Source organism: Haliotis asinina, chromosome 11 (assembly GCF_037392515.1).
Source record: "Haliotis asinina isolate JCU_RB_2024 chromosome 11, JCU_Hal_asi_v2, whole genome shotgun sequence".
NCBI classification, from domain to species: domain Eukaryota; kingdom Metazoa; phylum Mollusca; class Gastropoda; order Lepetellida; family Haliotidae; genus Haliotis; species Haliotis asinina.
The window spans coordinates 13,325,642-13,339,470 of NC_090290.1; the positions used below are offsets into that span (position 1 = coordinate 13,325,642).

At 40.7% G+C, this 13,829-nt stretch overlaps 1 protein-coding gene across 1 annotated transcript; it reads right to left on the minus strand.

The window, feature by feature from the left end:
* Window positions 1-888: 888 nt before the first annotated feature.
* On the minus strand, window positions 889-11,001 carry LOC137255280 (ankyrin repeat, PH and SEC7 domain containing protein secG-like). The gene is made up of 3 exons (XM_067792733.1): window positions 10,786-11,001; window positions 1,282-2,224; window positions 889-926 (listed from the first exon to the last, which is right to left on the minus strand). Exons 1-3 carry the CDS (start codon window positions 10,999-11,001, stop codon window positions 889-891), a joined length of 1,197 nt encoding a protein of 398 aa, XP_067648834.1.
* Window positions 11,002-13,829: the final 2,828 nt, after the last annotated feature.

A 13,829-nucleotide genomic window follows, 5' to 3' on the forward strand; every position in this document is an offset into this window, starting at 1 on the left:
GGTCATAAGTAGCAAACGGCATCAGTTGCAAACCTTTGTTGACTGGGGCTCAGTCACCTGGGGCTTCACCCACATAGGTGTGGGAATGGGCATGGTTCCAGTATTCGGTTGTTCATGCGATATCCTGTGTTACCACGATATGATGCTGCACAAAAATGATTAACAATTATTGCATGTTATTGTCAAAGACGGTTATCCGATTGAGTTAGAAAAATGTAAAATTTCCATCCTTGATCGGTGCTAAACATGCATGTACATCCACGTACATACATGGTTGCCCCATAACATGACAAAAATACAAGTGTTTCACACTCACCTTCAAAAGACAGTTCCAAGAGAGTGAGTGAGTTAATATTTAGCGTCACATCGGCAATATCTTAGCCATACAGTTCCAAGACAAAATCCTTAAGAACAAATCATGCATGTCTATGTCTATTACATCTTTATTTATTTCACTCTGATTTTCACAATGAAAACAATGCATGAAATTGTGTCTTCTATTTTGTATGTTAACATTAAGAGGAAAAATGAACTAATTTAATGCTATATAGATATATGATTATTTGAACTAGATTTTAAAAGACTCCCTTGTCAAATGTTCAAAAAGTTTATCTTCGGAATATAATCAGAAAGGCGTCTACTTCGGGTAGTCATTTATTCTTTTCACGGCATACTTTATAACGTTCTTGTCGTGTTTGCAAAACCAAGAATCTGTCATATTTTCTGTTCACTTAAAATACGAGGACCAAGAGGACCATGAGGACCAGGCTTACGAACTGACATTCGGTACCTTTCTATGATAAAGTAGCACACCCGAAGCAACTGATTTCAAGACAATAGCAGTAATCAATATACGTTACTAAACGTACACGAGGTCATCAATATCTGCTAGCTGTTGCACAGACACTGCACGCTGTCCTTCCCATCTGGCAGAAAACAACAACAACGGCAGGTGTCATCAATATCGGTTACCTGCTCGTCATTAACTGCACGATTTCTTTCACGTATTGCAAAAACAATCGCTAAAACCGTAAAAAGTAATGAAAAGACGTCTAACCCCGAAGTCCTCACCAATGTGAAACTAGCTGAAATCATCTATGTTGAAGTGAGGATTTCTATCTAATCTATGTGTCGATATACTGCATGGCATACTTTACTCACGACCTCACAGAACGAATACGCCTGAATAATAATAACATCCTGCTATAAGTAATCCTTATTGTGTCATAATGCATGGGCAGTCCTGCGAGACAAGAAATTTATGCACGCGAACATTTGTACCCTTTGTTATCATGGCTGCTGTTTTCCCCTCCTTGTTTCTAGCGTTAATGTCAGTCATGTTCTGCGACAGGATGTGCTTCACCAGTTCCCGACATCCACTTAATGAGGCCAGATGGAGGATGTTTTCCCCCTTGTTATTCACTAAGTGAGTTAGACCACCTTGACTAACAAGTAGATCAACCACTTTTCTGTTGCCACAAAACACAGCATTCATCAACGGTGTATTTCTGTGCACTCCCCTGCTGTTAATATCAACACTGCCTCGTGAGAGAATACCCTTCAGCAGATCTAATTGTCCGTATTTGCAAGCCCAGTGCATGACGTTATTACCAACATCATCAACTTGTGACAAATTAGCTCCCATATTCACGAGGAGCAGACCAATGTCTGTGCGACCCCTCATTGCAGCGGCCATCAAAGGTGTCCTGCCACCTTTTCCCCTACTGTTAATATCAACACTACACAGTGAAAGTAAATACTTCACCATATCCAACTGCCCCCCTCTGCAGGCCCAGTGCAGGACGCTCTCTCTGTTTGGATCGGTCTGTGATACATCAGCTCCCATGCACAGGAGGAACTCACTAACGTCTCTGTGTCCCCAAAATGCAGCTTGCACAAGTGGGGTCATGTACTTATCGTTAATGTTGACACCATATTGTGGGAGTACACACTCCACCACATCCACATGTCCTCCCTTGCAGGCCCAGTGAAAAATGTTCTTACCATCATTATCCACATGTGACTTGTTAGCTCCTTTTCCGATAAGAAAAGAAAATATTCTGCAGTGTCCCTCCTGTGCCGCCACCATGAGTGGAGTTTTTCCGTGACTCCCCTCTCTACTGTTGATGTCGACCAGACCCTGGGACAGGATCCATCTCACTTGGGTCAGGTTCCCTTTTCTGCAGGCATCGTGAAGTGGGCTGTCATCCTTGTCAACTTTATGCTGAGGAGATTGCTCAGGGAACATCATCTCATCTGTAAAGGTATGTACAATAATTATGCAATGACGCCCGTTAGCCAATACAACATCGTCTTAAAGTGACTTCGTCACATCGCATCTGGACTGAGACTTAAAATTTATAGGCGCAATGTTTCTTTAAATTTTAAAAATGTATGACGTTTAGTTACAATACCACCTTCTTGTTATGGGTAGTCTAACGCAAACTGTAAGATCATATTAGTTATGGCAAGAGAAGTGGCGTTCATAAAAGTTCGAGTGTGGTACAACCTAGTCTGTGGAATGGATAAGAGACCGACCATTACCTTGCAAGCAGACGGACTTTTCAGATCGAGTCTTCAAACATCGCTGCCTGAACCTGCACATCTTGGATGAACAGGAATCAACTGATACCTTCAGACAGAAGAAAAACGGAATGGTGTTTTTACAGATACCTCATTTATTATTTTCATCATAGTTCCTGTTTATGTTCCTATTAATTCGTAGAATAAGTGTCATTTTACTGTATGGCTAGATTTGTCTAAATTGCTAACAGCTTAAGGGATCATGTAAATCCAACTAGGTTCCATGCCGGAAGCAAATGTACTGTAAGTCCCCATGGTCCTTAGCGGCACCCGTGGTGAGCCACCTTCTCGTGGTGGCTGCTGGGTAACGCTAAGAACTCGCCAAACCCCCGTGCTGGTCGCAAGGAGCGGCCGAATTGGGCAACCCGTTTGCCGTGGGTTGGGGCCCGTGTCGGACGGGACGGGATCCTGGTGGTTGAGGGCAATCGGATGTATAACTGTTCGCCTAACACACCACTTCGGCCCTTACTTCACCTAGACAGGTAGTTGAATGGGCCCGATTCAACCAATCGTCTGGTCATGTTTATGTTTGTGTTCTTTGGCATAGAGAAAAATACTTGTTGATAAGACATAACTTAGCATTTAGTCCAGTGGGCACCACGTTAAGGTAGCAGGGACAGGATACTGAACTTAAGAATAGGTATGCTCTTTGGGCACTAATCCCACATTACTCTTTCCCTCATTACTCGTGTTTCTCTTTTCACAAGAACGAGTCTTGTCAGAGCGGAACATTCAAAATAAGCTCTTTTTGGCTAAGATGCTTTATTTGTTTCTACTCGGCTAAAATGCAAGAAAAACATCAGAAGTTTACTCCATGACCTTGTTATGACATTCATGTTCTCGTGAACCTTCAGGTTAGCATCAGTTTGCCTTTGCAATATCAATAAGTTTTGAGTCTTGAACATAGTTCATACCCAGGTGTCACAGCCTATGGTACGACATTGAACCTTGGGGCGTAGCTGATGTGATATATAAGTTTTGGTATCCTACTCTCAGAAGTTATTGACCAAAAAACATTGACAGAAAGAGACCCCCCTCACGACAGTGAAAATGAATAAAATTGAGTATGGAGCAGTAATTAAGTGTTTAGTTCGTGAAGGAAACTCGGCGAAGAACATTGAAGAAAGGCTTCAAAGTCAGGAAAACATTGACAGAGTGCATAGACTTGTGCTAGAAAATCGTCGAATCACACTCCACGAGTTAGAGGAGACCACAGGCATTTCACACGGATCCATCGAGACAATTCTTCATGAACATGTCTAAGGTGTGCGCAAGGTGGGTGCCAAGTGAATAAGTGAGTTAATATTTAACGTCACATCGGCAATATCTCAGCCATATCGTGACGAGAACATTTAATACTGAAATGAAATATATATATATCTATTATAAAACCTGTCAACGAAGGACAGTAAAACAAACAACTAGAATATCACAGATGAGAATATAAAACTAGTAACTATACCTAAAACAATTTATCTATAGAGGACAATACAAGATAAAAATGGGCTATAGATTGCTAACAACTGAAAGTAGATCACCATACTAGGGACCATGGGGACTTACAGTACCTTTGCTACCTGCATGGACCCTAGCTGGATTTACATCATCCCCTCAGCCATCAGCAATTTGGGAAATCTAGCCATGCAAATAAAAAGACACCTATGCTACGATTAAAAACGTGAAAGTTTTAATTTACTTTGAATGTTTGTGGACTTACGTACCCTCTCAGGGGCACAATAGTTTTACAGTACTTCAACCCTCTTCGAGGATACAGCCACTAACAAGCACAGTTATCAATTTAAACTTCCAATAATAAAATATTTATCTATTTACAATTCTGTCAATAAATCTATTTCTTTTAAAAATCCAATAATTAAATGAGAACTGATATTAGTAAAAAGGTCCTGCATACTACATGATTTAAAATAGGTATCCCTTGTGATGGAATATTCCACGCAGTCAAGCAAGATATGCTTGACCGTGATTCTTTCATCACAAGGGATACAAAATGGAGGATCCTCAACTTTCAAAAGGTATTTATATCTGGTGTGACCAATACGACATCGTCGCATAATGACCTCTTCAAATCTGGACTGAAAACCCAAGTAGGTGTAACCAATATAGGGTTTTATTTCATGTAATTTATTTATACCTACTTGGGTGTCCCACTTCTTTTGCATCAGATCACGTATATACGATCTAATTGTAGCTTTATAATCAGAGTATGGGATAAGAAGTGGAGTCACGGATTTGTTGAGTGCTGCCTTGGCAGAAAGATCGGCCATTGTGTTGCCAGAAATGCCTGCATGGCTGGGTAACCAACAGAAGACGATGTCGTATTGGCCAGTAGCAAGATTATTATACAATTCAATAATGTCAATTAAAAGTGGATGTTTTCATGATAAATTTTTAATCGCCTGAAGACAAGAAAGAGAGTCTGAATAGATTATATATTGTTTACGTTTAGGGTGTCTTTGAATATACCCAAGAGCTGTTAATATGGCGTTAGCTTCTGCTGTAAAAATAAAACTACTATCTGGTAATCTAGAAGATATTGTTCTGGATCCAATGACAGTAGCACAAGCAACTGCGCCACCGTCCTTGAATCCACCTGTAAATAAGGATTTATAATTGTTATATTTATGTTTCAATTGATTAAATTCTTGTTTATACTGTAATTCATTGGTTTCTGATTTTTTAAATGTAGTTAATGTTAGGTCAACCTGTGGTCTAACCAACTGCCAAGGGGGAAAGGAAAGAAGACGGAAAGGAGCTATACTGTCCAGCTCAATACCAGCAGCACCAATAAACGGCTTTATTCTGAGCCCAAGATGTGGAACAAGAGAAGACTTTTTGCTATATAAATCCCCATAAAGAGGATTGAACACACAGTTATATGCAGGGTTAGATTCGTTAGAATATAGTTTTGTGATATATTGTAAAGATAATTTGATACGGCGTTGTACAAGAGATGCTTCATCAGCCTCAACGTAAAGACTGTCAATAGGTGAAGTTCTGAAGGACCCAAGACAAAGTCTTAGACCTTGATGGTGGACAGATTCAAGAAGTTTAAGATTGCTTTTGCAGGCTCCACTATAGACGATGGAGCCATAATCAAGTTTAGAACGAACGAGTGATCGATATAGATGGAGAAGGGTAGCTTGATCCTCTCCCCATTTAGAATTTGAAACAACTTTCAACAAGTCAAGTGCTTTCAGGCATTTAGTTTTAAGTGATTTAATATGTGGTAAAAAAGTTAAATGTGAATCAAAGATAGACCCAAAAATTTGGCTTCCTTCACAACTTTAATGGGCGTCCCATCTAGAGACAGTTCAGGGTCTTTATGTGGTTTATATTTACGACAAAAATGTATGCAGTTAGTTTTCGATTTGGAAAATTTAAAGCCGTTTTCAAGACACCATTTATTAATCTTGTTTAAACACAACTGCAATTGCCGTTCAATGGTATGCATATTTTTACCACGACAAAAAAAATTAAAATCATCCACAAATAACGATCCATCAATTGAATCGTTTAAAACTTTAGAAAAACTGTTGATCTTGATGATAAAAAGAGTGACATACAAAATACTGCCTTGTGGAACACACTGATCCTGATTGTAATGATCAGACAGGTTAGAACCCACACGGACCTGGAAGTGTCTGTTATTTAAAAACTTCGCTATAAATTCAGGCAAACGGCCTCGGAAGCCGAAGTCATGTAAATCTCTTAAAATGCCATATTTCCAAGTAGTGTCATTATGCCTTCTCAAGATCAAAAAAGATAGACACAGCATGTTGTTGATTAATCAGCGCATTTTACACAAATGATTCTAGACGCACTAAGTGATCGACAGTACTTCTGTTTTTCCGGAAACCACATTGTATATCTGTGATAAGGTTTTTAGTTTCCAAATACCAAACAAGTCGATTATTTATCATGAGTTCCATGCTCTTGCAAACACAGCTTGTTAATGAAATCGGACGATAATTGGACGGATCCGTATGATCACGTCCAGGTTTAGGTATTGGTACTACTATGGCATCACGCCATGACGGAGGAAAGTCACCCGATGTCCAACTATCATCAAAAATATTTAGGAGAGTTTCTAGGCAGGATTCTGGTAAGTGTTTCAGGAGTTGATAATGTATGTTATCAGCTCCAGTAGCAGTGTCATGAGCTTGATCAAGAGCAGTATGGAGTTCATGAATAGAAAACGTTTCATTATAATCTTCCCCATTATCAGAATTGAAGTTAATAGTTTTCTTTTCTTGTTGTTTTTGATATTACTGAAATTTAGGTATATAATTAGAAGAGGAAGAATGTTTAGCAAGAGTTTCACCCAGTTTATTTGCAATATCTGATTTATCAGTAAGTAATTGATCTCCATGTTTAAGATGATGGACAGTAGATTTAGTACCTTTACCTTTGATATTCTCGACCATGTTCCATACCTTGGACATGGGTGTCCGAGAATTTATTTTAGATACATAATTTTGCCAAGATTGGCGTTTGTTCTGTTTAAAAGTACGCCGTGCTTTAGCATTTAAAATTTTAAATTTATTTAAATTATGCACCATAGGATGGCGACGGAAATAATGTTCTGCTTTTTTCCTTGCCTTCCTAGCTTGTTTGCAGTCATCGTTGAACCATGGTTTTCGTATGTGTGGAACTACAACAGCTATGGAATTCAATTCATCAGAAAAGCATTTAACAGCATCGGGAACGTCAATTAAACGTTCAGGTTTAAGTTTTTCAGCACACAGTGTTTCATATAAAGCCCAGTTAGCCTTTTTAATATTTCGTCTTGGTGATGGAGGAACATCTGATGGAGTTACAGCTTTTAACATAGTAGGAAAATGGTCACTTCCACACAGGTCATCGTGGACTGACCATTCAAATTCATTTAGTAGTTCTGAAGTTATCAATGACAAGTCAAGAGCAGAATAGGTCCCTGTACCAGGGTGTAAATATGTGTTGGAACCATCATTATAAATATATAAATCATTGTCAGAACAAAAGTCCTCCAACAATTTCCCTTTAGTGTTTGTATTTCCACTACCCCAGAGTGGTTTGTGTCCATTTAAATCTCCCATTATAATACAGGGCTTCGGGAGCTGATCATATAGAGCTTGAAGATCGGTTCTGGCAAACGTCGAAGACGGAGAAATATAAAGGGAGCATAGCGTAAACGCTACATGTAACGTAATTCTCACTGCAACAGCCTGCATATTAGTATTAAGTTAAACGGGGCTTTGAATAACGTTTTGTTTGACTAGAATGGATGATCCGCCAGTGGCCCGATCACCCGGAGGTGCAAAACAATAATATGCATTAAACTGACGAAAATTAAATGTATCTGTTTGTTTTAAATATGTCTCATGGAGACATATCGCTGAAGGTATAAAATCTTGGACTAATAGCTGTAATTCATGTAAATTAGTCCTTAATCCTCTGTAGTTCCACTGTACAATATAACTGGAATAAACTATCTTTTGGGGGGATTTATTGGGGATCTACCCCGCACTCTTTTGGAGGGCGACAAGCTATGTGCCCTAGAATGGACGTTTTCAGAAACGTCCATGTCTTCAAGAGACCCGTATGTATTGAACAATTGAATTTTGTTCAGTGACCCTTTTGGAGCTCTGCCACTTTGTTGTTTTCAAGCATCGGGCTTTGGCTTCGATTTATTTTTCACAGATTGTTGACTATCAGCTGTCGATTGAGACTTTGAGTGTGACTGAGATGATGCTTTGTGATCAGAAGAAGACTTTGAGGTAATAGGAAGTGATTCCTCAGTCTTTGATGATATAGCTGGGTAGAAAAGCTGTGGAGAATCGCAATTTACCCAAGTCAAGGTAGTTTGGTAGCCTGTGGTTGATGTAGTGTTAGATTTAGATCCCGATGATGTTTTTGCTACTGTAGCATAAGTTTGTGGAAGATCAGCTGTGTTTACCAGTTTTTTGGCCTCGTAAAAAGAGATATTTTGAGTAAATTTGATTTTATTGATTTCCATTTGCTCTTTCCAAATAGGACATTGCTTAGAAAATGCAAAATGATCGCCTGAGCAATTGGTGCATTTTTTATAATCACTGTCACAGTCTTCTGTTGTGTGTGTCTTCTCACCACAGTGAGCACACACAACAGACAATGTGCAAGTATTCACGCCATGTCCATATTTCTGGCATTTAAAACACCTGAGCGGGTTGGGGATGTCGGTATCAACTTGTATGTTACAATAGCGTGCCTTCACTGATTTAGGAGCATTTGGACATGAAAAAGTAAACAGATAGGTATTAGTTTGAAATGTTTCATTGTTTTTTCGGGTGGAAAAGCTGTTCACATACAGCACACCCTGATCTTTCATTTCTGATCCTATGTCAATTTCGGACATATCAGCAAACAATCGATCACGATCTCTGATGATACCTTTACTAGTGTTCAAGGTCTTGTGAGCAGAGACCGTGACCGGAATGCCCACGAAAGATTTCATGTTCATCAGGTTCGTTGCTTGTTGCTTTTTACCACATTCAACTAGCAGCGCACCCGAACGCAAGCGTGTAATGTTTTTCACCTCCCCATCAATACCTTGAATACCCTTAGACACAGCAAAGGGGTTCAGTTTTAACGGTGTCTTCTCAGGTGTCGCAATCACAATCAAACGTGGCCAATATTCAATCGATGCAGATGGTCTATGGTCAGTATCAACAGGGTCTATATCAAGTGGACGTTTTGGTTTTTTGGTTGGGGTTTCATACGCCATAGTTAGTGTAATATGGTTCATCATCCGAGCTCCCCACCCACCACGGAGTATCACAAGGACAATGCTAAAGCAAGCGGGCCTCCAGCTTGCAGCACCAAGGATACCCGGATGATATACTCCAGTAGAAGAATTACAAAGAATTAATCTACCAGATTGGCCCATGAGCCACCGCCTTCTGGGCATAGGACTCTAGGCAAAATTCAGAACTTCAAATACATTCCAAAACCAGAAAAGTCAATGAATAATTCAGCCAAGACCGAAATTAAAAGTCCAAATAAAATTTGTGCAATAACATATATATATAATCCATGCACAGGGCTTGGCATGACCAGCCGATTGGTTGAATCGGGCCAATTCAACCACCCGTCTAGGTGAAGTAAGGGCCAAAGTGGTGTGTTGGGCAAATGGAAAGCAGTTAAAAGCCTAAATGCCCTCAACCACCAGGTTCCCGTCCTCCACCGACACGGGACGCAACCCACGGCCAACAGGTTGCCCAATTTAGTCGCCTCTTACGACAAGCAATTGGGTGCTGTGGACACATTCTGTCCCGGGTCCACACGGGAGGTGGGTGCCAAGAATGCTTACAGATGAAATGAAGCAAACAAGCGTCACCATAAGCAATTCCATGCTAACCAGATACAGCCAGAATCCAGAAGATTTTCACTTTAGGCCAGTAACCTGTGATGAAACCTGGATCCACCACTATGATCCGGAGAGCAAAGAAGAATCCATGAAGTGGAAACATGTCACTTCTCCCTGGACCAAAAAGTTCAAAGCCTCCAGATCAGCGCAGAAGGTAATGGCGACAGTCTTCTGGGATAGCAAAGGCGTCATCCACATAGATTACTTAACAAAATGAAGAACAATGAATGGGGAATATTACGCTAACTTGTTGAGGAAGGGCGACAGTCAGTCAAGGAGAAGCGCCGGGGCAAGATCGGACGTGGTATTCTTCCACATCAAGACAATGCTCCAGTACACATCTCTCGCGTTGCAGCCGCTGCTGTCCAGGAATGCGGGTACGAAATCTTGCCGCATCCTCCCTACTCTCCAGACCTGGCACCAAGTGATTACCACCTGTTCCCAAATCTCAAGAAACACTTGCGTGGTCGTAGATTTCGGGATGATAATGAGCTTATTGCTGCTACTGAGGCTTGGTTTGAGGACCAAAATGGCCTACAGAGATGGCATCAGCGCCAGGCAGAAATTTAAAGCAGAAAAGATGGAACAAGGGTCTTCACAAGGTTACTATGTTGAAAAATAAATGTGGTTCATACCAATATTTTATGTTTTTCTATGCAAGGCTCAAAACGTATTGACATCCCCTCGTCTCATCAATATTTGAGATTCATGAACACTAATGATTAGTCTGGAACAAAACAATGGCACAGACATGATTTGGCATGGCATTATTGATAGGGTTTTATACCCTTACTTACATCTGAATGATTCCTTGCAAAGTTGACATATCCTTCCTTTGTGCTGGTCTTCCTTGATTCAGCTCTTGATAACCGACAGGTCAGTGTGTCAATATCGTACTGAATACTCAAGCACTGACCTCTTTCAGCACATTTCAACTGGCACAACTTGATGCCAACGTTCCTGATAATGATAGCACCTTCCATCTCCGTCGTCGTAGAGTTGCAATCCTTCATCCTACATGTTGAAAATGCAACAATCAGAATAAGAGTTACTTGTAGGAACATTTTCACACAGTCACTCACATACTTTGGTATCATGGTTGAGTACTAACAGAGGGTCGCCTGTTGTATCTTATTATAAAAAAACTATCACAAAGTCAACACATCCAATCACGTTGAACACTCTTCCTGATAGACACTGGACACTGTTCAGTGGACACTAATGTCGAAAGATAACCTTGGACTTCAAACACAAGGCACAGTAAATACAAAACTGTTTCACCAATGACTGGAGACCACGACTGGATAGACAAATAGCACAGGTCTATTGACACTTATGACCAAGACTTTGCACACTATAGCAGAGTATACGGCAAACTCTAGACGCAGAAGACCAGGTACGTTAATATCAGGCGTTTACAGCTTTCACAGACACAGTGGCTTACTGTTAGAAGAAAGGCCAATCTATTGTTCCTAACATATCAGCTGTTCATATTACTCTGAACCTGATTGGTTTACTGCTAAACGCCTCGTAGCTAGGTTATATTTTTCAAATAGTCCATGTCTGAAACTGACAATAATACGAGTGGTGGCTTGTATTTCATTTTCTCCGTTTGGCACAAATTGGTATCCAAGCTCAGATACTAACAACTTTGTATGAATGTTGAAAATATAGCAGAGTGAGCTGCCCAGTCCTCCCTAAATTCGGTGGCAACTAACGGATTGAAATGCTAGCTGCCACCATGTACGTCATCGTATCTCCAGTATTAGCATCCTGATGTTGTCGCATGCTCAATTATTTCCATTCTAACATGTCGTCCTTAACTGATAAAGCCCCAGAGCCACTTCACTGCTCAACACCTGGAAACCCATGCTGATTGCCTTGTTCGCTGTGGCAAGACTAATAAGGGCTATTCACTGCTGGTATCCCTGGCAGGTTTCGGATATTACAGGAAACTGTCTCGTCATAAGTCCTGATTGTTTAATTGTGTTGCAAAGATATATGTTGAAAGAAAGCAGGTGTGAATAGATATCATATATGTAACGTAATTTATTGCACTTTCTCCTGTAGACCTTTGGTGGCGTGTATATATGTATGTATGTATGTATGTATGTATGTATGTATGTATGTATGTTCTTCAGATATGTATATATTCACAACAAATTCAATGGCAGTAAGGAAGAATTTACGAACATTCTTACTGAATATTGTAAGGAAAGCACTAATACGCTATGATTACACGATGACATTTCAAATGCAACATATGTCATATTTGAGATTTCATTAAAGTACAGATTCTAGTACTTTTCTGGTTGAGTCCCATCCGGGAATCGAACCCGCACCCTCAGCGTCAGGCACCTAATTGCCAGCACACAAAGTCATTCGCCTAGCCCGCTCAGCCACCACGATTTCCGCGACTGGCGATTAGGTGACTGACTCTGAGGGTGCGGGTTCGAATTCCGGATGGGACTCACACAAAAAGTACTAGAATCTGTACTTTACTGAGAAAGTGAAATCCCAAATATGACATATGTTACTAATACACTAGTCTGTGACTTACATGGAACAGATTCACAGTTTGTTCATCTAGACTTATCGCAGAAAATATACGTTATCATACGAACATGCGTGTATGCATATTGTATAATACTATTCCTTGCACATATATAAGACAAAGGGTCATGGGATGGGGCGTGATCAAAGTTCCCGAATAGAACGTTTTGTATCTCAACTGTTCAATATGGTGGCTGATTTGTTATCTATGATCAATGGTATCATGAGACACCTGTCACAGAAGAAACGAGAGGTGATGGGGCGTGGGCTAAATTTCTGAAGAGCACGATTGGTCGCTAGACAGCATGGATACAGATTGATTATTCGGTAGATAACAACACTTTGGCGAGATTACTTTTCCTTAAAGCCGCTCACCCCCGTTGTGAACCCGGGGGCATATTTCGTCCACCAACCCAATTGCCGTGAGTTGCGGCCCTGTGTCGGTGGAGGACTGGATCCTGGTGGTTGAGGGCATGGGAGCAGGACCAGTGTTCCTATTGCTCAACACATCACTTCGGCCCTAACTTCACCTAGACGGGTGGTTGAATGGGCCCGGCTCAACCAGTCGGCCGGTCACGCCAAGCCCTGAGCATTACTATATGTTGAACCAAAAATTGAGAATTGTAATATGTGTATTATTAGGTCATGGCCGATTTTTCGACCTTCTGAATTTCAGTTTTACAAATTCATGTTTTTGCCTAGAGTCGTATATCCAGAAGGCAGTGGCTCATGGGCCAATTTGGTGGAATTATCTTTTCATTCTTCTGCTGGAGTATATCATCCGGATATCCTTGGTGCTGCAAGCTGGAGGCCCGCTTGCTTTAGCAATGTCCTTGTGATACTTCGTGGTGGGTGGGAAGCTCGGATGATGAACCAGATTACACTAACCATGGCTTATTAAATTCCACTAAAAAGTCCACTAAAAATTGACTCTGTTGGTACTGAACAAAGACCGTCGGCATCGATTGAGTATTGGCCGCGCTTCATTCTGACTGAGACTCCTGACAAGACACCGTTAACGCTTAACCCCTTTCCTGTATCCAATGGCATTCAAATTATTGCTGGGGATGTAAAAAAAACATTAGACGCTTACGTTCGGGAGCGCTGCTAGTTGAATCCGCGAAAAAAGCAACAATCAACCAACCTGATGAACATTAAATATTTCGTTGGCATTCCGGTCACGGTCTCTGCTCACAAAACTTTGAACACATGTAAAGGTATCGTTAGAGATCGTGATCGAATCCTTGATGATATGCCGGACCTTGATACAGTATCAGAAATGAAGGAT